This window comes from Esox lucius, chromosome 19 (assembly GCF_011004845.1).
Source record: "Esox lucius isolate fEsoLuc1 chromosome 19, fEsoLuc1.pri, whole genome shotgun sequence".
NCBI classification, from domain to species: domain Eukaryota; kingdom Metazoa; phylum Chordata; class Actinopteri; order Esociformes; family Esocidae; genus Esox; species Esox lucius.
The window spans coordinates 47,155,275-47,182,536 of record NC_047587.1 but is presented as its reverse complement, the minus strand read 5'-3'; the positions used below and the strand labels follow the sequence as shown (position 1 = coordinate 47,182,536).

At 40.1% G+C, this 27,262-nt stretch overlaps 1 protein-coding gene across 11 annotated transcripts in view; it reads right to left on the bottom strand.

Annotated features, from left to right (window-relative positions):
• The window catches only part of LOC105009031 (membrane-associated guanylate kinase, WW and PDZ domain-containing protein 2), a 364,503-nt gene that overhangs the window by 139,789 nt on the left and 197,452 nt on the right, over positions 1-27,262 (bottom strand). For all 11 annotated transcript variants that reach the window (XM_020044758.2, XM_020044759.2, XM_013131917.3 and 8 more), the window contains exons 4-6: positions 18,405-18,635; positions 12,330-12,552; positions 3,627-3,706 (exon numbers count right to left, since the gene is read on the bottom strand). In XM_020044758.2, coding sequence (XP_019900317.2) covers positions 3,627-3,706; positions 12,330-12,552; positions 18,405-18,635 — 534 coding nt within the window. The remainder of the gene's footprint in view (positions 1-3,626; positions 3,707-12,329; positions 12,553-18,404; positions 18,636-27,262) is intronic.

Genomic DNA, 27,262 nt, shown 5'->3' with positions numbered 1-27,262 from the left:
TTAAAACATATTTTGTTTGTTTGTGGGTTTAACTGTACATGGGAAACAACCTTAAAAGAAATCCAGGTCTCGGACTGTTTTCCCTGTTAAAATTAAGTTGAAATAAATAAAAACGGTCGGTCTTGCTTTTCCCCCAGCCTCTCTGCATGCACCTTTGATCTTGCAATCTCAAATCTCTGGAGAACTGCTATCCTTGATACTAATAATGCAATTGTATATGCTCTTTACATTTTAAATTAATCTTTTACATTATTTGAACCAACAACTCCAATCCACGCTGGCTTCACCTCACAACATACAGGACTTGAAGGATATGCCGCTAATGTCTTGGTGCCAGATATCAAAGGACACTTTCAGGGGTTTTGTAGAGTCCATGCATCAGCGGGTTGGCACTGCTGAAATGTATGAATGTATGCTTGTTTTGTTCCGTTTACAACAGAACATCTGTTTATCGGTACACAGGAAGTCACGTTCAGTCAAAGCGCGACAGTAATCAGCCAATGGGCTTACAGTACTGTGTAATCTGTCCTGCAAGGTCTATAAAGTAAAGGACAACTGGAAACTCTTTGAGATGAGATTAAGTTTGTAATAGTAGTTTCGAGTGTGTAACATCACGAACAATAGACTATCAAATGCAATAAATAATAGAATTACTCTCTCCCTTGACACATTATTTCACTTCTATACGAACGTCCGATTTCTAACAGCGCTGTTGTGGCGACATGCGGAGGACCAACAGCATTTTAAGCATAGGGTTATAATAATTTGATTCATCAGTGTATATTTTAGGTCAGTTAAGTCTACAAAATTTAAAGTGATATTTAACCTAGATAGTTTCTCATTTGAGTGAAAACATTTGTACATTAAGTTGTTCTTGAAGGCCATTGAATCATTTTGGTGTAGGATTCTGACAATAATAATGCTGTCTAATCAGCATCTTGATATGCCACACCTGTGAGGTTGATGGATTATCTTGGCAAAGGAGAAGTGCTCACTAACACAGATTTAGACAGATTTGTGAACAATATTTGAGAGAGATAGGCCTTTTGTGTACATAGAGAAAGTCTTAGATCTTTGAGTTCAGCTCATGATAAATGGGGGCAAAAACAAAAGTGTTGCATTTATAATTTTGTTCAGTGTATATAGGAATAAGCAATTACTGGTTTAAGTATGAGTTAATGGGAAAGTACTGAGTCCCTGTATTTAAACAAGAAGAAGAATGTTGATAGTGTTGTTAATGTAGGAAAGGAAGAATGAGGTGTTGTGGTAAACGTAAACCTTTTGTCAGAATGGGTGTAGACAGACACAGATCAATGGGTTTTAGGACAAGATAGAGGAAGACACACAACATTGGGAAGGAAGAGATAAGGAATATACACTCACCACAAGGATTATTAGGAACACCATACTAATACTGTGTTTGACCCCCTTTCGCCTTCAGAACTGCCTTAATTCTACGTGGCATTGATTCAACAAGGTGCTGAAAGCATTCTTTAGAAATATTGGCCCATACTGATAGGATAGCTTCTTGCAGTTCATGGAGATTAGTGGGATGCACATCCAGGGCACGAAGTTCCGTTCCACCACATCCCAAAGATGATCTATTGGGTTGAGATCTGGTGACTGTGGGGGCCATTTCAGTACAGTGAACTCATTGTCATGTTCAAGAAACCAATTTGAAATGATTCGAGCTTTGTGACATGGTGCATTATCCTGCTGGAAGTAGCCGTAGCATTTAAACGATGCCCAATTGGGACTAAGGGGCCTAAAATGTGCCAAGAAAACATCCCCCTCACCATTACACCACCACCAGCCTGCACAGTGGTAACGAGGCATGATGGATCCATGTTCTCATTCTGTTTACGCCAAATTCTGACTCTACCATCTGAATGTCTCAAAAGAAATCTCATCAGACCAGGCAACATTCTTCCAGTCTTCAACTGTCCAATTTTGGTGAGCTTGTGCAAATTGTAGCCTCTTTTTCCTATTTGTGTGGAGATGAGTGGTACCCAGTAGGGTCTTCTGCTGTTTTAGCCCATCCGCATCAAGGTTGTGCGTGTTGTGGCTTCACAAATGCTTTGCTGCATACCTCGGTTGTAACGAGTGGTTATTTCAGTCAAAGTTGTTCTTCTATCAGCTTGAATCAGTCGGCCCATTCTCCTCTGACCTCTAGCATCAACAAGGCATTTTCGCCCACAGGACTGCCGCATACTGGATGGTTTTCCTTTTTCACACCATTCTTTGTAAACCCTAGAAATGGGTGTGCGTGAAAATCCCAGTAACTGAGCAGATTGCGAAATACTCAGACCGGCCCGTCTGGCACCAACAACCATGCCACGCTCAAAATTGCTTAAATCACCTTTCTTTCCCATTCTGACATTCGGTTTGGAGTTCAGGAGATTGTCTTGACCAGGAACACACCCCTAAATGCATTGAAGCAACTGCCATGTGATTGGTTGATTAGATAATTGCATTAATGAGAAATTGAACAGGTGTTCCTAATAAAAGGGTGGCTTGCCCACTTCAGGTGAGTGGAGAGTGCCTGCCTCAAGTGGAGGAGTTTAAGTATCTAGGGGTCTTGTTCACGAGTGAGTGAGTGAGGGTAGGATGGAACGGGAGATTGACAGACAGATCGGTGCAGCTTCTGCAGTAATGCGGTGGATGTATCGGTCTGTCGTGGTGAAGAAAGAGCTGAGCCGCAAGGCGAAGCTCTCGATTTACCAGTAAATCTACGTTCCTACTCTCACCTATGGTCATGAGCTTTGGGTCATGACCGAAAGGACAAGATCCCGGATACAGGTGGCCGAAATGAGCTTTCTCCGCAGGGTGGCTGGGCGATCCCTTAGAGATAGGGTGAGAAGCTCGGTCACCCGGGAGGAGCTCAGAGTAGAGCCGCTGCTCCTCCACATCGAGAGGGGTCAGCTGAGGTGGCTTGGGCATCTGTTCCGGATACCTCAGGAACACCTTCCTGGGAAGGCGTTCCGGTCCCGTCACACCGGGAGGAGACCCCGGGGAAGACCTAGGACACGCTGGAGGGACTATGTCTTCGGGCTGGCCTGGGAACGCCTCGGTGTCCCCCTGGAAGAGCTGGAGGAAGTATCTAGGGAGAGGGAAGTCTGGGCATCTCTGCTTAGACTGCTGCCCCCGCGACCCGGCCCCGGATAAGCGGAAGATGATGATGATGATGATGATGAACAGGTGTTCCTAATAATCCTTTAGGTGAGTGTATGTTGTCTTCACAGGATGAATATGCAGATTCTTACCCCCACCCATTTAAGTATTGAATGTATTTCCAACTGCTTCAGAGATGTTTCACAGCTTAATTTGTAAACTTTGATTCCGCTCTCCTTGCAAGTAATAAAACCACTAATTGTGCTAAGAGAATTTTGTCTCTGTTCCTACTTCCAAATAGGTTCTGTTGGGTTGGAATTGCCGTCCCAACAGATACTGAGTAAATATTCAAAGGTAATACGGCACATTTTGATTTATAGAGGGACAGAAAGATCGATAGAACCTTAAAAGGGTTTCAATAAAATAAGAGATGCCAATAAAAAATAAGAAATGGGACAGGAGAAGACAGAAACCTTATGTACTAGCATTTCATAAATGTACATAAAAACACTCACCATCCTCTTTGCATTCCTCAGGTGGTTTGGCCTTCTTTGCCAGTCGAGGATCAAGCCATGATGTAGTTTTTGTGTTGTGACTGGAGATGAGAGAGGGAAGGAGAAATATCAAGAAGGAGCCAAGCAAGTTGGAGTCATGGAAGGGACGAGCGAGATTATTAAAACCCTTTTTACACTAGCAGTTGTCACAAAGTGCTTTTACAGAAACCCAGCCTATAACCCCAAAGAGGATTATCTCCCTATAAGAGTCCAAAATTAGGGCTAAACTTAGGAAGGATCCAGACTGAGGGGGGGCCAGTCCTCTTCTGGCTGTGCTGGGGGAAGATTATAAATGTACATGACCTATTGGGCCAAGTCAATGCTTTTGGATGATCAGAAGACAAGCAGGTCAAAAAATACAAGTGGGCTGGAACCAGTGTCCGTAACACTGGAACCGCCAAATGCCTACACCAATTCCCGTTTGACTTTGTAATTACAATAAACTGGCATTTTGAAAGCTACACCCTCCTCCTTCCATGAACTTTTCATAAATATGTGTATATTACATTGTTCCATTGTCAGAATTCTAAACTCACAAACGGAAAACTATTTAGAGACTATTTACCGGTTTTTCTACCGTTTTCCAACTTAATCCGCCAAAAGCACATGTCACTTAGCGTTGGTACCCAGCAGCCGCGAATGATACTCAAGCCCAAATTACCACTGATGAATGATTTACCTCAGTGGATGAATATGTGATACTCCCAGATGAATGATTAGAGCCTTGGTTGAATTTCAATTAACTTACAAATGAAATACAAGAATTCCATGACCACTCAACTTAATTAGGCTATTATTGAAACATAATACAAATGATATAGGCTACTCGACAATTCAACATGTGTCCCACATTACTGTTTTTCAATAGGAGATTCAGCTTTTTGTTTAGGCTAATTCATTAAATGTAAATCTAAATAATTCTCACAAAAAGAAATACCAACGATATTCCTTTACCAATCACCAATTAGGCAAACGTATTACACAATACTTTTTTTATTAGGAGAGATAGAGAGACAAAATACGACATCCTATAATCTCACTTTTCTCTGCTTATTTTACTGAAGATTATGATTCTACAAATGTATTACGCTAAATAATTATTCACTATATTCTTTACCAATCACCAATTATCAATTTAACAAACATATTACATGTTACTGTTTTTCATCAATACAATAAACAAATGACTTCACTATATTCTCATGTGTACTACTGTAAATCACTGACAAAATAATTAATACTGAAAGCAAAACATCAACTAAAATCTATGAGATGAAAAAAAATATATATTGCAATTATTAATGTGACAAACCCACAGTGTAAACGAACTGGAGGTCTTGATGTTGCCCAGTCTGGTTGACCAATGGAGATGCATTTTCTCTCTTAAACCTGCCCACCATGAAATTTGTGTCAAAAACTCGCAACCACAAAAAAAGTAATCGAGAGCAAAATACTGGGTCACGTAACCAAATACAGAAAACAAATGGGGAAATTTCTTTAACCCAATCGCATTGTCAAGAAAAAATATTTCCTCTCAAAGAATTATTTGCATTCATTTTTAATTAATTTATTTTCGCATTTCAAAAGATTTTATTTGCAATATATATTTTGGATCTCAATACTTTTGAATGTCTTGCTATCAGTATTAATTATTTTGTTTGCAATACTAATACTTTTGTTTGTTCTTATTGAAACAAAAGTAACTCCATAGAATGGGCGATAACCCCCAGATCAACCCAAAAACACCTAGCAAGCAAGTTAATTTATATATAGCACAATTCTTACATAGAAGCAATTCAATGTGCAATGAAAAACAATTAAAAAAATAATAAAAATACAATAGAATTAAAATTAAGATTGTTACAATTCTCTAGCTCAGCTGTCTCCAGGGGTACTGTACATGAACTTCAACACCCCGGTATCTCAATCCTCGCATTCCAGTGCTAGGATGAACCCGTCAGTCCCTTTGTGAGATAATCTTTGCATTAATGTCTAGTTCGGCTCTTTCCAGGGGGACATTTATGCCTTGTCTGTACCTGCATTTTATATTCATCCCATAAATTCATCAGTCCTTTTGTGAGATAATACCCTACATCCATGTCTAAACAGCAGCACAAGAACTTGCATTATCCATCATCCGCAGATTGTTACATTTACAAAGAGGTTTATTCCTCTGATGGCCACCAGAACTTGCCTTACAGAAAAGGATTGGTAAAAGATAGCAAAATAGAAATGTAATAACCAAATAAATCAAAGAAATAGAGAAATATAAGATAAATCATAAAATAACAACATAATAATAAAACATAGAATAAGAAAATAAAAATAGAATAAAAACGTGACAAAAACATAGGAAGCTATAAAACCTGTAAGGTTAAACAGTGCGGTTAAGTTTAAGCGTTCAGTTTTAGGGGCATGAAAAGAAAAGTATTTTTAACTTGGATTTAAAAATAAGTTTTGGGGCATGTTTAAGATCTTTTGGTAGTTTATTCCAGTTGCGTGCAGCATAACTGCTAAATGCCGCTTGACCATGTTTAGTTTGGACTCTGGGCTCTACTAGCTGACCTGAGTTCATGGATCTAAGAGCCCTGCTCGGTTTATTTGCTTCAAACATATCAAAAATGTATTCAGGGCCTAAACCATACAGTGATTTATAGACTAAAAGTATCACTTTAAATTCTATTCTGTAACAGCCTGGAAGCCAGTGCAAAGATATGAACCGGAGTGATGTGCCCCATTCTGAATGAGCTGCAGCTGTTTTACAGATTTTTTGGGGAGTGCAGTTAAGAGGCCATTACTGTAGTCAAGCCTACTAGAGATAAAAGCATGGATGAGCTTCTCACCAGGCCCTTGATTCTGGCTATATTTTTAAGATGGTAGAATGCTGTTTTGGTGACCACTTTGATATGACTGTTAAATGTGAGGTCTGAGTCTATCAGAACACCAAGATTACACACTTGGTCCCTGGTTCTTAGGGCCCGAGAATCCAGCTCTTCACTAATACTAGTTTTTTAAATTTTTGTTGCCAAACACAATCTCATTTTATCTTAGTTTAATTGTAGACAATTTTGGTTCATCCAGGTATTTATGTGCTCTATACAATGACACAGTGAGTCTACTGAGCTATTGTCCTACAGTTCGAATGGCATATATATTTGAGTATCATCAGCATAGCTATGGTAGTTAATCAATCAATCAATAAAATGTATTTATAAAGCCCTTTTTACAACAGCAGTTGTCACAAAGTGCTTTTACAAAAACACCTGGCCTTAAACCCTAAAGAGCAAACAACAGTAGTGCTGAATTTCAGTGGCTAGGAAAAACTCCCTAAGGCGGCCGAAATTTTGGAAGAAACCTAGAGAGGACCCAGGCTTAGAGGGGTGACCAGTCCTCTTCTGGCTGTGCCGGGTGAAATATTAAGAGTCCAATTGGAATAATTAATAAATGCATGTGGGCTGAATCCAGAGTCTATTTAAATTTAGACCAGGTCAGAAGCATGACCAGATGGGCAAGGACAGGGACAACATGGGGGAGGGAGGAGGTGTCAGCACAGTGGCAGCTGAAATCATCAGGTATCGTCTTGATCTGCAAAACAACCAGGAGGACATTGGACAGGGACAGCAACGGGTCCCCCAAACCAGGTACTCTGCAGGTGTGGACCAGGACCTCATGTCCTCCTAAAGTTTAAAACGGGAGGAGACTTGGAAAATTCAGAAAATGCATTCCTTATATCAACAATGATTTAACAACAAGTTAATGTTGTTGAGCTGTAGAATTTGGCCCAGAGGTACCATATAGATATTGAACAGAAGCGGTCCGATAACCGATCCCTGGGGAACTCTGCATGTCATCGCCACCCTGATCAGATTCATGCTTACCAATGGTGACAAAGTAACTCTGCCCTTCCAGATAAGATCTGAACAAATTAAGGACTGTCCCAGACAGTCCTACCCAATTGTCCAGCCTATCTAAAAGTGTTCTATGATCAGCAGTGTCAAATGCTGCACTTACAGTGGTGAGAACAAGTATTTGAAACACTGCCGATTTTGCAGGTTTTCCCACTTACAAACCATGTAGAAGTCTGTCATTTTTATCATAGGTACTCTTCAACTGTGAGTGACGGAATCTAAAACAAAAATCCCAAAAATCACATTGTATGATTTTTAAGTAATTTATTTGCATTTTATTGCATGACATAAGCATGCACTGGGACAGTTTGCAGCCGAGTGTGAAGCGGTCGGGATGAAAATCAGTACCTCCAAATCCGAGGCCATGGTCCTCAGTTGGAAAAGAGTGGTTTGCCCACTTCAGGTTGGTGGAGAGTTCTTGCCTCAAGTGGAGGAGTTTAAGTATCTAGGGGTCTTGTTCATGAGTGAGGGAAGAATGGAATGGGAGATTGACAGACGGATCGGTGCAGCTTCTGCAGTAATGCAGTCGTTGCATCGGTCTGTCGTGGTGAAGAAAGAGCTGAGCCGCAAGACAAAGCTCTCGATTTACTGGTCAATCTTCGTTCCTACTCTCACCTATGGTCATGAGCTTTGAGTCATGACCGAAAGGACAAGATCCCGGATACAGGTGGCCGAAATGAGCTTTCTCTGCAGGGTGGCTGGGTGATCCCTTAGAGATAGGGTGAGAAGCTCGGTCACCCGTGAGGAGCTCAGAGTAGAGCCGCTGCTCCTCCACATCGAGAGGGGTCAGCTGAGGTGGCTTGGGCAATCTGTTCCGGATGCCTCCGGAACACCTTCCTGGGGGAAGTGTCTAGGGAAGTCCTGGGCATCTCTGCTTAGACTGCTGCCCCCGCGACCCGGCCCCGGATAAGCAGAAGAAGATGGATGGATGAATAAATATTTCATACATCAGAAAAAATTTTAATATTTGGTACAGAAACCTTTGTTTGCAATTACAGAGATCATACATTTCCTGTAGTTCTTGACCAGGTTTGTACACACTGCAGCAGCCCACTCCTCCATACAGACCTTCTCCAGATCCTTCAGGTTTTGGGGCTGTCGATGGGCAATATGGACTTTCAGTTCCCTCCAAAGATTTTTTATTGGGTTCAGCTCTGGTGACTGGCTAGGCCACTCCAGGACCTTGAGATGCTTCTTATGGAGCCACTCCTTAGTTGCCCTGGCTGTGAGTTTCGGGTCGTTGTCATGCTGGAAGACCCAGCCACGACCCATCTTCAATGCTCTTACTGAGGGAAGGAGGTTGTTGGCCAAGATCTCACGATACACGGCCCCATCCATCCTCCCCTCAATACAGTGCAGTCGTCCTGTCCCCTTTGCAGAAAAGCATCCCCAAAGAATGATGTTTCCACCTCCATGCTTCACGGTTGGGATGGGGTTCGTTGGGGTTGTACTCATCCTTCTTCTTTCTACAAACTCGGCGAGTGGAGTTTAGACCAAAAAGCTCTATTTTTGTCTCATCAGACCACTTGACATTCTCCCATTCCATCCAGATGGTCTCTGGCAAACTTCAGACGGACCTGGACATGCGCTGGCTTAAGCCCAGATGAGGGAGATTGACCGTCATCTTGAACTTCTTCCATTGTCTTATAATTGCACCAACAGTTGTTGCATTCTCACCAAGTTGTGTGCCTATTGTCCTGTAGCCCATCCCAGCCTTGTGCAGATCTAATATTTTATACCTGATGTCTTTACACAGCTATCTGGTGTTGGCCATTGTGGAGAGGTTGGAGTCTGTTTGATTGAGTGTGTGGACAGGTGTCTTTTATACAGGTAACGAGTTCAAACAGGTGCAGTTAATACAGGTAATGAGTGGAGAACAGGAGGGCTTCTTAAAGAAAAACTAACAGGTCTGTGAGAGCCGGAATTCTTACTGGTTGGTAGGTGATCAAATACTTAAGTCATGCAATGAAATGCAAATTAATTATTTAAAAATCATAATGTGATTTCGTGGATTTTTGTTTTATATTCCGTCACTCACAGTTGAAGAGTACCTATGATGAAAATGACAGACTTCTACATGCTTTGTAAGTGGGAAAACCTGCAAAATCTGCAGTGTATCAAATACTTGTTCTCCCCACTGTATGTGGATGTTAAAATCCCCCGTAATAATAAACAAGTTAAAATCAACTGATTTAAAAGAGAGCAGTTCAGCAAAATCATTAATAAAATTTGCAGAATATCGTGGAGGTCTGTAAGTGGTTAAAAACAAAATGTTTTCAAATATTTCGGGTGCTGTCTCATTTAGAACAGTAGCACTACAATCTTCTGTTAGCCACGTTTCAGTGAGAAACATAAAATCTAGGTTGCAGGACATTATAATGTCATTTACCAAGAATGATTTGTTGGCAAATGATCTAAAATTAAGTAAAGCCAGCTTAATAGATTCCTGGACTAGTAGGTTGACGTGTTATAGTTAAGAGATTAGACAGGTTTACATTAAGTTGCATGCACTCGATTCCTTCTATTTCTAATCAAAACAGGTAATGTGTAATGAAGAAGAATGATGAAGGTATAAATTGTGTATAACCTGAACTTGGTTATACACAACTCAGACACAGCTTACAGCATTTAGTTCACAATGGCCAACGAAACCTAATGATTCGACACCCTGACAGCATTACAGATGCTGCAAAATTTAGATGAGATGGAGGATCAGAAACAGATCCAGATATCAATGTGTTGGGTTTTGGATTTTTATCTAATTCTGATAATGAGCTGCGAGCCTTCTTGCAGAAAAAAGGAACCATCGGCAATCCAAATGCCACTACTGTAAGTTAACCTTTGATCATCCTTTTACTCTGCTAATTGCCTTTACAATTAAACATTTCGTTGTTCATGTATGTCACAGTGTGGTAAGCAAAGAGACCAGGCGCAGGATGAAGGGTGAAACAAGGGTTTACTAAGCTGAAAAGCATATTGCATAAAACAAACAAGGCCAAAAGGTTTAGAACTGATACAAAAGAACAAGCGCACTAGGCGAGAAAAACAACAAACACACCTGGATAACTAGCAGACAATACTCCACAAAAACACTGACAAACACAAGGGCAGTTATAGACTGTAGTTGTGAGGATCTGGTGTGCGTAATGATGGGAAGTCCAGGGTAACGTGATGATGAATAGGTATGTGTAATTGTGGGGTGTTCCGTGAATGCGGTACTAGCAGCCTGAAGAATGGACTGTGGTGGCTAATAGACTGGCGACAGGGAGCAATGTAGTCAAGCTTCCCTGGAGGGAGGTGTGATCATGGGAGGCACAGTGACAGTGTACGCTACTGTAAATCATCCTCTGATCATCCTCATCAGTTCTACAGATGGGTGCACTACCCACTGCTCCAAATAGGAACTTGATGATGCAGGTAGCGAGTACTGGTGTTACAAGTTATTTTCTTTTTATCCCTAACCCACACCTAGTGCTGTGACACCTAACCCTAACCAAACCCTAACCTAACCTTTTTCGTAAAGTAACCTTACCCCAAACCTTAAGCCTAACCGTAACCCCAGTGCTGTGATACCTAATTTTAACCCAAACCTTAACCCGAGTGCTGTGATACCTAATGTTAATCTAACTAACATTAAAATGCATTTTTGACATATGGTAGCGACTTTGGTAAGACCATAACTTGTCACTCCAAACCCATATTCCTGTATGGAGCAGTGGGTAGGACATCCACCTGCAGAGCTGAATGTTGTTGGCTTGAAACATGCCGTGGATGTTAAGGTGCAAATTTGTAATGTATCATAGGTTTTAGTAGCGTTCAAAACAAACAAATTCTGTAATTCCTAATTTCTTTAGACTATTCTATATACAGCTCTGTTAAATTCCAACACAGGCACACCTAATTTTACTTAATGAGGTACTGATTAGGTGATTACCTGAACCAAATCTAATTTACCAAAGGAAAAGTATAAAAACCACTGCTGTGGTCATCACTATCCTCTTCCAATAGGACCTACTAGGTCCTATTGCAACTATGGAAAACGTACATCTTAACAGAAAAACAATTGCCTTATAATAATACATTATATTTATATAGCGTTTTTCAGGGACCCAAAGACTCTGTACAAAAGTGACATGGAACAGAAAACAAACAGAAACAAATACTGTATAAGTGATTAATGAACTAGTATCACACAATATCGAAAATGCTTAAGAAACGTCATGTTATATCTTACCAAAATCTCCAGCTTCCATCCAAAAAAAACAACCCAGTGGAAAGGAAGCATACAACTACTGGAAAAGTGAGCAGCTCTCAGCAGGATATCCTACCCAAATATTATGTCAGTAACTAACTAGTAGGAGTAACTTATCAACGTTATAGATGAACCAGCACAATACAAGTCTGTTTTCAAATTGAGAAAGGGTCAGAAATTAACTGTTTCATACCCCAAGTCAGTCTTTAAGGTGTTTAAAAAGGTGTCATATAACTGGCTCTTTCCTAGTTATGAGGGTGAGAGGGAGGAACTGTTTATACTAACCTCAAAAACCTCACAATAACCTTAATGCTCTAACATTCATATATAAATGTACCCCAAATATTACACTTGCAGAAAGCCCAGACCTTTTAAAATGGTGTATGTTTCCATGAAATGTCAGGACAAGGTAGGGAAACAATTGTGGCATGCACACATACACACAAGCATGCACACACACAAACATATAGACAGAAAAGCATTTAGACACATACACACACTTACTCTATGAAGTAAACCTCTCCTTTCTCAGTGTAGGCCATCTCCCAGTTGTCAGGAAGAGGTCCTAGTTCTTCCTCATCCCCTTCTGGGAGTTTGGGAGGTTCCCCCTCAGGGCGCTCCTCTCCCTCTGTTGGGGTATCAGTGGGGGGAGAAGGCATGTTTGGGGCCTCTACCACAGAAACCTCCCCGGATCCGTCTGTGCTCTTATCCTCATGCTCACTAGATTCTGTGGAAAAGATAGAGAAAAACAAATCCAACAGAGCAGTTTTAAAGCATAGCACCTGATACATCATCTCCCATGAGCAGATGCTGTGTTCACAGCCTACCAAATATAGTTTTTACTTCTTCATTCAGAGATTACTTGATATACTGTAGGACAATATTTTTCTCATCCAACTCAGTTACTATTGTTCCACTGCTTTGCTCAGTTACTTGAGATATGCTATACAAAGTTTACAATTGACTTCCTCCCTGACTACAAAGCAAGTGGGCATTTATTTGCATAAATCAATGGTGATTGTTACACCCACAGACTGAACAGGGAACAGATTGTTGTGTTTGACATATTGCATATCTAGACTGTACAAAGGCAAGGTATTCCAGTGTTCTCAACTATGTATTGGCTCATTTGTGTAACTTCAAGAGTGCTTGGTAGAGAAAAATTCCTTGCTGTTCCTTAACGCTGAACAAGGAAGAACACAGCTAATATTGTTCGAAACAAGATACAGTCTCACAGTTTTCACAAGGCTCCCACAAAGTAGATACAAGATTGTATTTACTACAGCACTGTATCAAAAAAAGTTGGGATGCTCCATGAAATGCAAATAAAAACAACGCAATGATGTGCAAATCATTTGCCCCTATATTTCATTGAAAATAGAACAAAGACAACTTTGCTCTGATGAAGGCTCCTTAGACAAAATGTGTCAACGTTTGTATCCTCAGATGTGACCAATTAAAATGTATTGGTTAAATGTATATATTCCACCGGTGTATTTACTGGGATGTGCTACCTCAACAGATTTTCCTGTGGATTTATCAACCAGGTTAGCACCCAACTGAATCAGTCTCGAGAAGCGCATTTCCAACTCTTGTCCTTTCAACAACTTATCAAATGTTGAAACTGAAAAATGTTATTGCACTTGGAAAGATACATGCCCATTTTGAATTTGATGCCAGCAACCCGTTTCAAAAAAGTTGGGACAGGACATGTTTACCACTGTGTTGCATCACATCTTTTAATAATACTCTGTAAGCATTTGGGAACTGAGGAGACCAATTGCTGTAGATTTGAAAGGGAAATGTATTCCCATTCTTTCTTGATATAGGATTGCAACTGCTCAACAGTTCGGGGTCTCCTTGTAGTATAATGTTTTCAATGGGTGACAGGTCTGGACTGCAAGCAGGCGAGTTTAGCACCCGCACTCTTTTACTACAGAGCCATGCTGTTGTAAAATGTGCAGAATGTGGTTTGGCATTATCTTGCTAAAATAAGCAAGACCTTCCCTGAAATAAACATTATCCGGATGGCAGCATCAGTAGTTCCAAAACCAGTATATATTTTTCCATCATTAACCATCTGACAGCTTGGGTTTTCAAATCCGCCTGTCACTATCTTGAAATTTTGGCTTCTAGAATTGTCATCCTTTATAGTAGAAGGAAGTGCTTTATATTCTGGGATTCTGCAGACCCGTAGCTACATGAAGGATGTATTGAAAACCCATTTTCTGAGACACTTAAATGAGTAATAATGTGAAATATTCAGAAAATGTAAAAACGCAAGTGCACAAACACATATATATATTTACACACATACACTCACCTAAAGGAATATTAGGAACACCATACTAATACTGTGTTTGACCCCCTTTCGCCTTCAGAACTGCCTTAATTCTACGTGGCATTGATTCAACAAGGTGCTGAAAGCATTCTTTAGAAATGTTGGCCCATATTGATAGGATAGCATCTTGCAGTTGATGGAGATTTGTGGGATGCACATCCAGGGCACGAAGCTCCCGTTCCACCACATCCCAAAGATGCTCTATTGGGTTGAGATCTGGTGACTGTGGGGGCCATTTCAGTACAGTGAACTCATTGTCATGTTCAAGAAACCAATTTGAAATGATTCGAGCTTTGTGACACGGTGCATTATCCTGCTGGAAGTAGCCATCAGAGGATGGGTACATGGTAGTCATAAAGGGATGGACAAGGTCAGAAACAATATTCAGGTAGGCCGTGGCATTTAAACAATGCTCAATTGGCACTAAGGGGCCTAAAGTGTGCCAAGAAAACATCCCCCACACCATTACACCACCACCACCAGCCTGCACAGTGGTAACAAGCCATGATGGATCCATGTTCTCATTCTGTTTACGCCAAATTCTGACTCTACCATCTGAATGTCTCAACAGAAATCGAGACTCATCAGACCAGGCAACATTCTTCAACTGTCCAATTTTGGTTTAGCTCATGCAAATTGTAGCCTCTCTTTCTTATTTGCTCTTCTATCAGCTTGAATCAATCGGCCCATTCTCCTCTGACCTCTAGCATAAACAAGGCATTTTCGCCCACAGGACTGCCGCATACTGGATGTTTTTCCCTTTTACACCATTCTTTGTAAACCCTAGAAATGGTTGTGTGTGAAAATTCCAGTAACTGAGCAGATTGGGAAATACTCAGACCAACCCGTCTGGCACCAACAACCATGCCATGCTCAAAATTGCTTAAATCACCTTTCTTTCCCATTCTGACATTCAGTTTGGAGTTCAGGAGATTGTCTTGACCAGGACCACACCCCTAAATGCATTGAAGCAACTGCCATGTGATTGGTTGATTAGATAATTGCATTAATGAGAAATTGAAGAGGTGTTCCTAATAATCCTTTAGGTGAGTATATATATATATATATATATATATATATATATATATATATATATATATATATATATATATATATATATATATATATATATATATATATATATATATATATATATATATACATACACACACACACACACACACACACACACACACACACACACACACACACACATATATATATATATATATATATATACACACACACACACATATATATATATACACACACACACACATATATATATATATATACACACACATATATATATTGGTTTTATATTGAAATAAAATAAAATATAATAGGTAGCCTGTTTTACATTACATTTGGATATCACCAGGGGTTCAGAAAAACTACAAGTTGAATGGTTTTGAATTTATAAAATAATAAATGAACATGGCATTTTTTTAACTCTTATCCACATCCATTTTTGATTACAAAAAATAATTTAGTCAAACCACAGGACAGTTTTCCACTTTGCCTCAGTCCATCTTAAATAACCTTGGGCCCAGAGAAGGCGGCCACGTTTCTGGACCATGGTTTTGTCTTTGCATGATAGAGTTTTAGCTTGGATTTGTGGAATGCAACGACATATTGCGTTCACTAACAGTGTTTTTCGGGAAGTTTTCACTACAAAATCTTGTCTTAATCCAGTGCCGTCTGAAGGCCCGAAGATCACAGCCATCCAATATTGGTTTTTGTCCTTGTCTCTTGTACAGAGATTTCTGCGGTTTCTCTGAATCATTTAATGATAAAATGTACCGTAGATGATGATATCCCCAAACTCTTTGCAATTTTAAGTTGAGGAACGTTATTCTTAAATTGTTGCACAAATTACTTTCAGTCTTGCACAGAGTGGTGAACCCCTCCCCATCTTTACTTCTGAAAGACTCATCTTCTCTGGGACACTTTTTTAATACCCAATCATGTTACTGACCTATTGCCAATTAACCTAATTATTTGTGATATGTTTCACCAGGTGTTTTTTTTTACATTCCAACTTTCCAACTTTTCCAGTCTTTTGTTGCCCATGTCCCAACTTTTTGAAACTTGTTGCGGGTGTATGTATATTTTTTAAGAAACAATTACATTTCTCAGTTTCAACATTTGAAATGTGTCTTAGCACAATTTTCTACTTAATAAATGGTGTAAATCATTTGCATGTCATTTCATTCTGTTTTTCTTGACCTTTTACACTGAGTCCCAGCTTTTTTGGAAACGGGGTTGTACTTGAAAAGACAAAATACACTACCTGTCTTCACAACTTGAATTTGATGATTCCAGTAGTGCTTCAAATAGAGCTCAGCCAAGACATCCTAATGTCCCTGCATTTTTACATTGGTTTAGAGAAAACAGTGTGACAAACACAACCCAGGGGTCTGTCACAGCCATATAGGGAAGTTTGGCCTCGATCAATCTCTGTCCTTAATTGTGTTTTAGTCCTGGTTCTCGCCCCCTTTCTCCCACTTGGTCCATCTGTGCCACTCCAGCTTCCCCTCTCTCCATCTCTCTGTGTATCACTATGTTCACCCTCTATTTCCCGCTGTCCTGGTTTCCATTAATATACACAACTCTTGCCCTCCATTCATCCATCTTACTTCCACTTTTAATTTCTCTATCCTTCTGTCACTACTCCCCTCTCAATGTTATTCTTTTTTTCTCTCTCCCATTCCATCTGCTTTTCCCTCTCAACTCTATACTGAGTCCCCATGTTTAGATAAGAAAAGGATTGTAGGAGAGGGGGATCTGGTATTTGTTTAAGGTCATCATTGGATGGTCTCAGAAGATCATTGGGTTATCCATTAATTGTCTATCAGTTTAAACCTATCAGTTGTTCTTTGTCCAGATACTGTGTGTCCCTTGGAGTTGAAAAGGTTACCCACAAGGTCTTTGGTTTAATCTGGGGGAGGACAGCCTGCCCCTTTGTTCAAACCTAGGTATTGACAGAAAAAAGGGAATGTGTATTATTGACATAGGACAGCTGGGCAGTAACTTACCACACCCCTTTTAACTGTTATAAATATGGACTGTTCATGTATTTTCCTCAGAGATTCCTCAGAGGGTTATTTTGTTCTTGATGAGTCTCTCTATTTGCAAATAAACTGCTAATTATAATTTTGTCTCTGTACTTACTCCTTTAAGAGTTCCTATCGATGGAATTACCATCACAGTGGTCTTTTAATTTTTTCCGGAGCTGTATATACTGTATCTCTATGCCCCTCTCCATCTTCCGGTAATTTTCCTTCTCTCTCTCTATCCCTCTCCGTCTCTTTCCATCCCTGCCTCCCTGCACATTTTTACCCTTGTTGTTGGCCATTTTTGCTCTCTCTGTCACTCTCTCTTGAACTAAGTCAGTCTTTTAGATCCCTGAAGTCAAAATCTGTCTCTGCACATCTCTCTCTCTCTTTCTGAAACCCTCTTTCTTTTTCTTTTGTCCATTCTTCCGTGTTGGCTTGGTTGTGACTCAACCTTGTGTGTAATGTGTATCTAAATGTTATTTGTCTGCACATGCATGCGTGTGAACGAGCATGTGTCCATTTGTGCACGTATGTACACATTGAAACTCTGTGTGAAAGTGTGTTCATGTATAGTATGCACGTTTATGTGGTTCGTGAATTTAAGAAGGGAACTAGGGTCTAAGGGTGGTTTTAAGAAAGTTGGTTGTTTTTAAGACAACTTGAAGATTTTGAAAAAGTTACAGTAACTGCAAGGGGCTCTTGTTAAGGAGCAACTAAACCAACCGCAAGTAGTGACGTAAAGCTAAAAAGTAAAATCAATCCATTCAGACAATTATTTATTTTAACAATGAAAACTGACACCCCAAACTGTTTTACAGCTGTAAAAAGCTAAACGCACAGTGGTAAATAACATCCAGTGGTTGTAATGTGGATGCCACAGCAAGCAAATAGATAAAATCACCATAATCTACAATGGACATAAAAGTAGCCTGCACAGTGTGTTTTCTATTTACTGAGGACAGACAAGTCCTGTTCCTATAAAGAAACCCTACCTTTGTAGTAGGGTTTTTTCACCCAATTCAGTAACATTTATTTTGAAAGATAGACAATATAAACATACACCTATGTATAGTGAACCCAGAGAGCAACCCTACATTTGTAATATGGTTACCAATACCCTTTAAAACACACACTGTATTCCACATACCTACCATATCCCCCACACACCCATCCCCTTACCAGGTGTGATGGCCACCCCGTTCCCATTGACCGCGGGGGGGCTGCCGTCCTCCTCTTCCTCCTCAGGCGGCTCCAGGCTGGCTCGCTGCTCCATGTTACTGACCGACTGGTTCCTCTTCCTCTTGCCCTGAGCACTGGGCCGGGCTCCGGGCAGCAGTGCCTCACTCACATTCAGGGGAGGGGCTGCCGGACTCGGTTCGGCTGGGGGCTTGGGAGTACCGTAGAAGTTCTCTAAATAAAAACAAACAAACAGACTGCTGAGTTGGCGGGGTGTGGGCTGGCAGAACAAAACCCAATGCAAGAAATTGAGCTTGCCATTTTCTGTATTGCTCTGTTGATCTAATGCATTTATTCATCAACAAGTGTTTCTGTAGCAAGCTAAATTCCTCAGGGCATCGTACATATCAAAAGAGTGAGAAGTAGACAGAGAGCAAGGAAATTGATGGGAGAGAACACCTGTAAATGACCAACATAACGCAGGGCTACCCAACCTGGTTCCTGGAGAGACACTGACCCCTAGGTTCTCTCCAATAGCAGTTAGCTTTTCATCTAGGTAATTAATGGAATCATCTTTCCGAGATTTCAGTCCTACAGCACTGTCACTCTCCAGGAGGAAGTTTGGGGAGCAATGAACTATGCATTGTTTCTACAGCAAGACTGATATGACTGCCTTTCTAAGAGCAGTGGGGTGTTTATAGAGCTCCTGTAGATGACGTCACACAATCCCGGCATTCAACAGTCGAAATCAAAACACTGTCATATTGGCAGGAAAGCAGGAGAAAGTGAACATGTGGACAGCATTTGTGTGCATGGATGCCAGAACAACTGGAGGAAAATTAAAGGAAGTTAATTTTATCAGATTCCTAAAAATCCTGAAAGACATAAATGGATCACTGCAATAAAACGTGCTAGAAGTGACCATAAGAAAACAGAGCAATGGAGTCCCACAAGCAACGGATTTCCGCTTGTGCAATGACCACTTAATATCAGGTAAAGTTAGCTACAGAATACAATGCTAATGCTTCCTAACATTAATATAATATTTATTTATATGCTGGCAATATGCTGTGGATTTTCTTTGTTAACAAAGGTTAAGTGCTAAAAGAAGCCTGATGCTCACTGTGTTTGTGGGACATTTTCGGTCAGCTAGCTAGCTAACTGTCAAATGTGGCATAACAAATTGCTTTCATTGCAAGAATTATTAATTTAAAAACCTTACACCATACGAAAAATTAAACCTTAACTACATGGAACTTACATTTTAGGGAAAAAGACAATCCTGTACCATATACGACTGCGCTTAGATGTATTCGACAGAAGATAAAAGAGAAAACGCCAAACAGAACAAGCTAAAAATGCATCATCAACAGCAGTAATCCTTCCAACAGACAGCAGTAAGCTTCCTACTACAGACCAGATTCTCACAGGAGATTCTCCTGTGAAGGAATCTACCCACAAAGGTGAAAATTATTTCCAGTCTATTGGTATTCCTGATGATAATGATCTAGCAACTCCATCATATTACAGTGAAATCTGTAAGAAATAGATTCAATATCCTGAATTAGAATGCCAAACTCTGAGGACTGAAAATATGTTGTTCAAAGAGAAAATTAATTGAATGGTACTGAAAGAGAAGAGTCTACAGAACAACTATCTATAAGGTTAATTTGGACTTGCGGTTATGGCGGCTTGCTGAGTAGACACGTGTAAGACTGCTCTGCTACTCAACTCTTCAAATCTTCACTTTTTGTATCATTCAGCCCAACTGCAACATCAAGGCTCAAGAAAATACAGATGATACGGACACAACAAACCGACCTGACTAATTTCACAACTTCAACTGCCAAGGCCAAGCTCACCGTTAACAACGAGACCATGGAAGCTAGCATTAGCGCTGGCCCCGCTGCTAGCTTTGGCACAGAGAAACAGCCAGAGGGAGACACTACTACTGCCAGGGAAGAGTCCGGTTCCTCTTTGACAACAATACTGGCAGCTATTAACACCATGAAGACTGAGGTCTCGTCCAAATAAAATGACATAATGTACGTGATTGAAAAAGTAAGGAGAGACATTACAGACTGCTCGGTAAGACTCACACAGGCAGAGACGAGAATCTGAATAACAGAAGACGTTGTCACCTGCTCCAAGAGAAGGTGAAAAACCCAGAGGGGAAAAATAAAGAGAAAGTGCTGAACCTGGAAACTTGTTCGCGTCGCTCCAATGTACGGCCGGTTAATCTACCTGAGGCCACAGAAGGTGAAGACACCTGTGGATTCCTGGAGAGCTGGATACCGGAGGCTAACGGTTCGTTAACCCTTGGTAGCCTATGGGGCTTTCGGCCGGATTTCACTACTGGGACATTTTGGGTCCTAGATTCATTTCTGTAACCTCCGCCTAAATAGACATACCCAAAAGTAACTGCTATTCATGTGGACTTATGTTGTTAGGACATGCACAATCCTGGTATCTTTGGAAACAAGACACCTGGGAGATTATGAGGAAATAATCAGAATATATATAGGAATGAGGGAGTTCTAAATACAGAAGATGAAACACAAAAGTTTCTAACCGTTTTTACTCATTTTTTTTAGATTTGGCTTTCTGAAAAACAAGCAATCATTCAATTATTGCTGTTCTGATCTGAAAACACAACAAATGGCTTCCCAAAAATGTCACCATCATCACCAAAAAATTTGAACTTGATAGACATAAGAGTATGAGCTGGGCAGCTGTTTTAGTAAGTGGTGTCAATAGACGTTCCCAAGTGTCCCTAAACCTCTCCAAAGTGGCCTAATGTGATAATTGCTCTGTTTCAGCAGACTGGATGTGCCAAAAAAATGTAAATATCAAAAAAAAAAATTACAACTATTATTTTATTATAATGTGCCATACATTCAAGTGTCCTTTCAACCTCTCCAAAGTGTCCCGAAAGGGTAATTGCACTGTAATTGCACATTGGATGTGCCTAAAAGTAAATATTCACTTTAAAAACCACATTATAAGTAATATAAAAACAATCAATCCAATTATAAAAGCAATAAAGTGTGATGAATAAAAGGTCAAAAAACTAAATGTGTTATCAAACATTTATAAAGTAGTGCAAAATCCAATAACTGACAACTATTTACAAATGGCACTGTTTTTGCACATTGGATGTGCCTAAAAGTACATATTCACTATAAAAACAACACTACAGAAAGTATAAAAACTATCAATCTTATTATAAACAGCAATAGATAGAAATTCCCCAAAAGATTTCCCTAAAAAATGTCCCCCAAAAGAAATGTCTGGCCTGGAGTGGGGGTGGTAGACACAACTGTGGGGGGTGGAGACATTGAGGAGCGGGGGCGCTTGCTGGGGAGGGATGGCTGCCAGTCCTCATCTTCAGATCTATCTCTCTGTGGTAAATAAAATAAAGGGATATGTTGTTGTGAGATGCACATCATTACAATTGATTCATAAAAAAAATCTACATTATAATGAAAAGAACAAAACTAAACTGTTTGCACAGAAAACACAAACTACATCCATCAGTTCTTAGTGAGGAAGTTAGAAGTATGAAACAAAGTCTGATAAAGACGTTTTCAGTTACTACATGCATACTTCTGTGGCCATATAAACTAAATCCAAAGGATAAAAAAGAAAACTGGCCCAGTATACAAAATAAATACATATAATACATGTATGACAATGAAGTTGAATCTAATCTAAGGTCAAAGTATTCTATTTATCAAACGCACCGAATTACAGTCGTCTAGGACAAAGAAATTCTATTTATGTGGCACGGGACCCAAGGGCGTAGATTTGGTTTGAACATTGGGGGGGTTATTGTTATTGGATCATCTTTCTTTCTTTCTTTCTATATGCTTTAACTGATTACAAAATCAACATATACAAATATGAAAGAGACAAAATTTAGACATTTATTTTAAGATTTTTACATTCCATTTTAATGCATTTAATTTTTTTAAAGGGAAACACATGGGCTCTTGAACAACTGTAAACATTAAATTTAGATACACCACTTGCTCAAAGGCACAGAACAGTGATTATGATTACACAGTTTAAATGAAAGCTCCAAATATCTGCTTGCGTCTCTCACAACCAACAACAAATTCTTGGCACACCAACTTGTTGTCTAAGAGGTCCAACTTGTCTTGGTGGACATGACAAACTGCCACATGATTCTGTCTCTTTTGTGACATACTTGAGCGTAGCCAAGTTTTTAACCTTCTTAGGGCGCTAAAGCTCCTTTCTGCTTCAGAAGATGACACTGGTACAACCAAAAGCAACCTGACCAGAGTTTCCACTTCACTGAATAGGCCACGGATAAGTGAGCTATAAGTTAAATACATTGAAATGGAGATTAGCTAGCTAAAATATATCTGGTTTCACTGGTGTGTACTTAGCTATTACACAATATTCTCATACCTCATTCTCAGTACATGGTTGTTGTTTTTTTACATCCCTCTCTGACCTGCAGTTAAATAAAGTCCGCTGTGCAGAGCTTCTCTTCATTTATGAACGTTACCCGTCGTCGTGACTCGTGTGCTCTCCACTCGCGTTGTTTTGGAAAAAGTGCGCCTTGGGCGTTACCAATCGGTTCAATGGAGGGGAGTATTATTATTATTTTTTTCCTATTTGATTATGACAAACTCATATTTGAGTAGGAACAATTATTGTTACAAAATATATGAATTCTTCATACTTTTCATTTGATCTACTGTAATTCTCATGTCGAAATATTGGGGGGGGTTGTAACTGATGGATTTGAATATTGAGGGGGTTACCCCCCCCCATAAACTACGCCCCCGTCGGGACCCAATGACTACAACTTGGCAATGGCCATTGTAAGTAAGGCTACGTAAACTAAATCCAAAAGGTTCAAAAAACAGGACATTCATACTAAATAAATACATATAATATACAACATGAATAACAAGCATGAAAGTGAAGTTGAATCTAATCTAATATCAAAGTCTTATTTATCAAACGCACCAAGTAGCATAGCTTCATTGTAAACAAAGAAATGATGTTCCATTGGAACGCAACACGACGTCTATAACGTTGCAATGAACATGTAACTAAGCCAATCATACAAAATAAATACATATAATACATTACATGAATAAAATGTATGACAAGAATTTCCTTACCGATCTACTAGTGGATCCAATCCATCAACAAATAGCCCAGGTCCAAACCGCTACCGTCAGAGTCCATGAGACTACAGCATGCAAAGCCTCCAAGACGGACAATTTACTCGTTTTTTTAGCCCCCTGCTCAATATTCTTCGTTTTTTGCTTCTCTTTACTCCTTGGAAAGCCATAATTATTGTATAATCGCTGAATCTAATTGTTTACAATAGCTGAGTAGCGTGCGCCATGCGCCTCTTTCCAGAGCAGAGTAACAATGGTACCTTTTGCGCGAAGGTTTCCTTGGAGTGGCTATCCCCCACCTAGGACATCTGCATATCACTGGAAAGCTTATTTCATTGGCTACAAGGCTAGCCATGTTTCATATTAGCCAAATGCAAGTGAATACGATGTTTACCGTGCGTAAGCGAACAAGGCAATGTATTTTGTGCAAAAACATGTAGGCACTCTGTGGACATTTGACATTGCTATGTAGTCATACATGATCAGAAAACATTGCCGATAGTCTAGTTTTGTTCCTAAGAACCTAACGATTAATTTGATACCTAATATGAAGCTTTTGCTCAACCACAGACCAAATCGAAGCTTACCCTGTGAGAGGTATGGTATTTGTTGAAAACGAATTTTCCAATGAAGATGTTGACTCTCAGAGGTCTGGATCGATAATAGTAGCCCCCAGGCAGCCATATAAGATGTTATTCTGCTCGATGGAGTGTCTGGCTTCGATGTAAATCATTACTTTGACTAGTTTCATAAAAATTCGACGCTGAGACTAGGTAGCAGCCATCTTGTGTTGGTGTCGTGGGGGGGGGGGGGGGGGGGGGGGGGGGGGGGGGGGGGGGGGGGGTGGGGGAGGGTCATACATTTCTGCATGCCCATAAATGGTAGTAAGACCTAGGACAGAGGTATTATACACGACCGGAAAAAGGAGATTCACAGCTTTCAGACAACATCTAGCTTTAGCGGATTGGTTAAACCGTGTTGAAACTACAGCCCATCTTCTAGTTTAGTACCCCAGATCTGGGGTACTTACGTTCAAGGGGCAGATACAACCTATTATGATGTATCCTGGTAATAGCAACCCCTCTGGCTACAATAAAAACACATAAAAACAGACTTATGGGTCACTATTTATAAAACTCATCTGTTTGAAAGGCAAAAAAATTGTTTTCGGAAAACATTTCTGCCATTCAGCATCAAGATTTTTTTTTTAAAGCATTATGAGATTTTGTGTAAATGGTATTTCCTCATACTTTCATGCCTTTACTATCAAATTGCACTGTAATTGGGTTGAAAATAATGAAATAATTATATAATAGAAGGTAAAAAATATAGGCACCCCCAAAAAATTTGGTTCTTCAACCTAGAAATGAAACACTATAAAATGAAAGATTATAAAGCAATAAAACGGTTCCTTTAGGTGTAATGACACACTAGATCGCTAGTTACGTTTGGACTTATATATTTTATAAACTCAGAAAAATTACCAACTTCTTCCCAAAAACTCAAGAACATCCCCATACTATTTTGACTAAATATTTATTTTTATATCTTATATATAATACAAAACGATGTTTTATGTTCAAAACATCATATATAGTGATGTACACGCTTGTAATATTTATTCTGATGTACAAATGAGCCTTTCTAAGATGAATAGGCAATGTTGTTGCCTGGTGAAAAGTTCTCATAGCAACCCAAACTATACAACCCATATTATACACGGAAAACCCCAATTATACACGGAACGCTTCAGGAAAGTGGCTACAAATAATATACCATTGGAATCGGACGATTATGGCGAATCTATTTTTCGAAATAATTATGCAAATGAGCACTGTCCGCGGTATCGCGGATGTCGACTATGGATGGTTAAGAAGATCCAGTCGGGGACTTCCGGAAACATGGTGGAGAAACACCTAGTTAACGAGCTCTCCCAAGGCGGTTAAAAAAAAATCACAAATAAATGTAACTCGACTGATGCAAGCAAGGCATGAGTGGAGGAAACAAACAAGGAAGCTGGAAAAACATTGAAACATTGAAAAACAACTCGTAATGGAAGAAATCTCAGAGAGTGTTGCTAGCGCTACTACAGCTGCTCACACTGCTAGAGCTAACGGACAGGAGGAAGGTGCAGCTGAGAAAACTGATGGCCAAGGCCAGGCAGAGACACTCCGGGCTGGACTCGCCATACACAACATAAGAGAGCTTAAACAAGAGTTACGACAAAAGCTAATTACACTCAAGGGTGAACTGAAACAAGAGGCTAAGGAAGAAATCAGTAGCCTTCCGACAGGAAATTGACTGCAAGCTAAGCGAGACAAAAAACTAACTACAGACACAAAAGACTGATGTCGCCAAAGCCCAGACACGCAGAGCTGGAAGAGTGGACGGCGGGCGCAAAGGATGTACTGGCGGAGATGTAGGAGCAGACAAAGCGGTTCAGAGTGAAAGTGACAGATCTTGAAGGGAGATCAAGGAGAAACAATTTTCACATTTTTGGCATACCGGAGTGCACGGAAGGTGACTCCGCTGCCCATTTCCTGGAACAACTGCTAAAAACCGAACTCCAGCTGCCTGAGGGGACTAATCTTCAGATCCAAAGAGCACACAGAGCCCTCACCCCAAAACCAGGACCCACTCCCAGGTCAATTGTGGCCAACTTCCTACAGTTTGAGATTAAATAAAACGGTCTTGAAGAAGACATGGCAGAAGAAGATACAGGTGGGCGGAAAACAAGTTCTCTTTGACCATGATTACCCCACTGAAATCATTCAGAAGCGGAAGACATATGTGGGCATCAAGAAAGTGTTAAAGGAAAATAGCATCTGTTTCCAGACACCGCTCACAAAAATTCAGATTCACTGGAACAATGGTGTGAAGACGTATGGAAGCGCCAGAGAAGCTGCACAAGACATGAAGGAAAGAGGCTACACCGTGGATATGTCAGTCGAAGACACGGAACCTGCGGCGGGCGGGAGGGTGCCAGGAGTATCGAAGTGGCAGCCAGTGACGGGGTATGGACAAAGTCAAACGACACGATTAGACAGAGGACAAGAGATGATGTAGATTGTTGAATGGGCCCTTGTCCACACCTTGGATTAAAGTGACTGATTAAGAAAGAAGGATCCACAGTGTGTTTCCTTTTCTTTATTTTAACTTCAAAAGGTGGCGCACCCCCACCTTTTGAAGTTGTCTTTCTGGATTAACTGTTTATGAGTGCGTAGTTCAGAACTGTTTGGGAGTGCACTTTCTGGGAGTAGTATATCATAATGTCGTCTAACAATGTCAAAATAATGTCGCTGAATGTAAATGGTCTGAACATACCAAAAAAATAAGGGGGGTTTATGACAAAATGAACAGGGAAAAAGCACAAATTATTTTTACAGGAGACCCATTTAACACAGTCAAAACATGATAAACTGAAAAATATGTCTACAGGAATCTATATTACAGTTCATACAAAGGGGGATACAGAATACGGGTCGTAACTTTAATATCAAACATGATTCAATTTGATTGAGAGAAGGAGCTCAAAGATGGGGAGGGGAGATATGTTATAGTAAAGGGTAGATTAGAAAATGAACCAATAACATTGGTAAATATATATGCACTCCCGGACAGCGATACATTTTTTTTCAAAACTTTGTTTGATGTCATAGCTGTTGAAGCAGACAGAATCTTAATTTGTGGGGGAGATTT